The following is a 2,666-nucleotide window of genomic DNA, read 5'->3' as shown; positions in this document are numbered from 1 at the left end:
TGAATAAAACGGTCTATCAGATTAACAATAAATCATGTAAACATGGCAGTCAGAATATTTTGAATAGTATCTCATCACTCAAAGCAGAAATGCATCACATGTAAGTTGGATGAACAAGAGCATTCAGCTTAGCTTGCTTCATTTAGACTAAGCTAATCCTTACTAGCATTAGCATGTATGCTAATGGGATGGTCAGCGGGCATAAACCACCCCTCTAGTTGGATTAAAACAATATTTCAATCAATTCAATCTCCCTATTCTAATTCACATTTTTTATTGGATTAATCTATTATTGAAATAATTGTAAACTAATCTGGTAATCCAATCTTTACCTAGAGCTATAGTACACAGACACTAAAACAAGCAGTTTGCCAAAAGAAAGACCTATTATCAGCAAAATTTCTGACATAATTGAAAAGTTTTTTTTAATCAAAAACGATATATCTATTCATCAGTCAGCTGATCTATTGTATGATGATCCATGGGGATCTTTCTGCTGCAGGCGCGCTGGCGTGGAACGGGGAGCAGCTCTCGTCTGGTAGTCGGGACAGAGTCATCCTACAGCGGGACGTCCGAACGCCGCCCTCTGCTGAACGGAGGCTGCAGGGTCACAGGCAAGAAGTCTGTGGCCTTAAATGGTCTCCGGACCACCAGCACCTGGCTTCTGGAGGCAACGACAACAAGGTAAGGCATCTTAAGAAGCAGTTGACACTAGCAGAGTCTACTGCCAGCATCAACCAGCCACTTATTGGGGTTGGTGGCTGGTCTGTTTCATCTTTGCAGCAGTATTTTAACCCCTGAGGTTTTAACACAGCAGCATCCAGAAAGTCTTCCTCTTCCTGTCCTCTTTGTTCAGTTACTGGTGTGGAACAGCTCCAGCCTTGTCCCTGTGCAGCAGTACAGCGACCACCTGGCAGCGGTGAAGGCTATCGCCTGGTCACCTCACCAACACGGGCTCCTGGCCTCAGGTGGCGGCACAGCTGACCGCTGCTTGCGGTTCTGGAACACTCTGACGGGTCAGGCGCTGCAGAGCACAGACACCGGGTCGCAGGTCTGCAACCTGGCTTGGTCCAAACATGCCAACGAACTGGTGAGGAGACTGAAGCGCGCTCTGGATGATGCTAGCATCCTCAGGATCTAGTTATTTCTTTAGGTTTAAAGATGAATGAGATGTTAGATTATTAAAGATCGTTTTCACAGAAACTTGTTTCCTGATTAAATAAATAAATATTGCCATTAGTAGTTTCAGCTCTTAGCTTTAGTTCACAGTACTGACTCTTTATGTCTCATCATTTTACTTGATTCACTTCCTGTTCAGAATTAGTTATTTTCTATGCAGGTTAACCTTTGCTGATTTGTAGGAATAGAGAGTATGATGTAGAGATTTTATAGTTTATTTTTGATCAGTGTATTCCAAAAAATTCAACCTGCTGAAATTGAGTTTGGCATTTTATGGTTTCTCTCAAGAAAACAATTAACAGTAGATTAGTTCTTCCTTTTTTATGCATATTGGATCAAATAAACATAACATTTTTAATAGGAAAATGAAGCAAAGATTTCTCCAATACACTGACTTATTTTTTTTCTGTTTCGCCAAATACAGCAGCTCTCTAATATCCCTTTTTCACTGTTCCTAAAACACCAGAAGCTGTGGAAGTGTGACCTTTTACAGGACGTTAACAATTCTTTATGAGATCTTTTTAAATTAAAAGCAGGTCAGACTCAAGATTTGTAAGAAATGATTACTTATTTCTAGAATGTTTTTGAAGTGAGGATTACTGTCCTTAAATGTTCTCTAAAAAAAAAAAGTGCTTTATTTTGGCCAACTGCCTTAATTGAAATAATTGAAATAAAGTTGTCTTCAGTTACTTGAATCTGGCTGTCAAATTTAAGATCGGTTTTCACTTTTACAGCAATGTTAGTAATGACTGACTTCCTGTACTGGTTAAAGTAACTTGGGTTAATGGAGGGAGCATCAGATGTGCTGCTGAAAATCATGACCTCTGTCCTAGTCTCATTAAATTAAAAACCTGTATTGATCATCATCAATCTGATTATTTCCGAACTCCCACCCAGTTAAATCAAACTGTTTATTCATTATTTGTGTTTTTTGTGTGCAGGTTAGCACCCATGGTTACTCTCAGAACCAGATCCTGGTGTGGAAGTATCCGTCTCTAACACAGGTGGCCAAGCTGACAGGACACTCCTACAGAGTCTTATATCTGGTAGGTTTATAGTGTTATGAGCAAATAAGAAAAAGTAAAGTTAGCAGGAAAGGTTGGTGTTTTTGATTATTGCATTCTGAACAGGACTTCAGTGTAGATTTCTGCAAAGTTTAGCACCTTTTCATCTCTGTAGGTGTTATTTGCAGCAGGGTTTGCTGATCGGTTGCCTGTTTTCACAAAGTCATCTCCTCTTACGCTGTCCTCCTCAGGCTGTGTCTCCAGACGGAGAAGCCATCGTTACAGGAGCCGGGGACGAGACGCTTCGTTTCTGGAACGTCTTCAGTAAAACACGATGCACAAAGGTACGGCAAAATGGTCGCCCAGTCCAGTTCATTTCATTCCTAGTGACCGATGTTCCCTTTGCGCATGTGCATTCCTGTAATTATTAGGGGTGTAAATAATAATCGTTTTGTATCGATGCATCGATCCAACAGCCGACGA

General features: G+C 40.7%; 2 protein-coding genes across 2 annotated transcripts in view; one reads left to right on the top strand and one right to left on the bottom strand.

Moving 5' to 3' along the window:
• Window positions 1-2,649, top strand: part of LOC107082631 (fizzy-related protein homolog) — a 13,874-nt gene extending 11,225 nt beyond the window's left edge. Inside the window, exons 10-13 of the mRNA XM_015371411.1 lie at window positions 503-684; window positions 857-1,090; window positions 2,121-2,225; window positions 2,435-2,649. Of these exons, the coding sequence (XP_015226897.1) occupies window positions 503-684; window positions 857-1,090; window positions 2,121-2,225; window positions 2,435-2,614 (701 nt within the window). The 3' untranslated portion in view covers window positions 2,615-2,649. The remainder of the gene's footprint in view (window positions 1-502; window positions 685-856; window positions 1,091-2,120; window positions 2,226-2,434) is intronic.
• LOC107082630 (importin-13-like) overlaps window positions 1-2,666 on the bottom strand; it is a 49,102-nt gene that overhangs the window by 17,826 nt on the left and 28,610 nt on the right. The gene's annotated exons all lie outside the window — the stretch shown is intronic.

This window comes from Cyprinodon variegatus, unplaced genomic scaffold (genome assembly GCF_000732505.1).
Source record: "Cyprinodon variegatus isolate N-32 unplaced genomic scaffold, C_variegatus-1.0 Scaffold57, whole genome shotgun sequence".
In the NCBI taxonomy this organism is placed as follows: Eukaryota; Metazoa; Chordata; class Actinopteri; order Cyprinodontiformes; family Cyprinodontidae; genus Cyprinodon; species Cyprinodon variegatus.
Note: the sequence above shows the minus strand (reverse complement) of the source record. Positions and strands in the feature narration are given on the sequence as shown.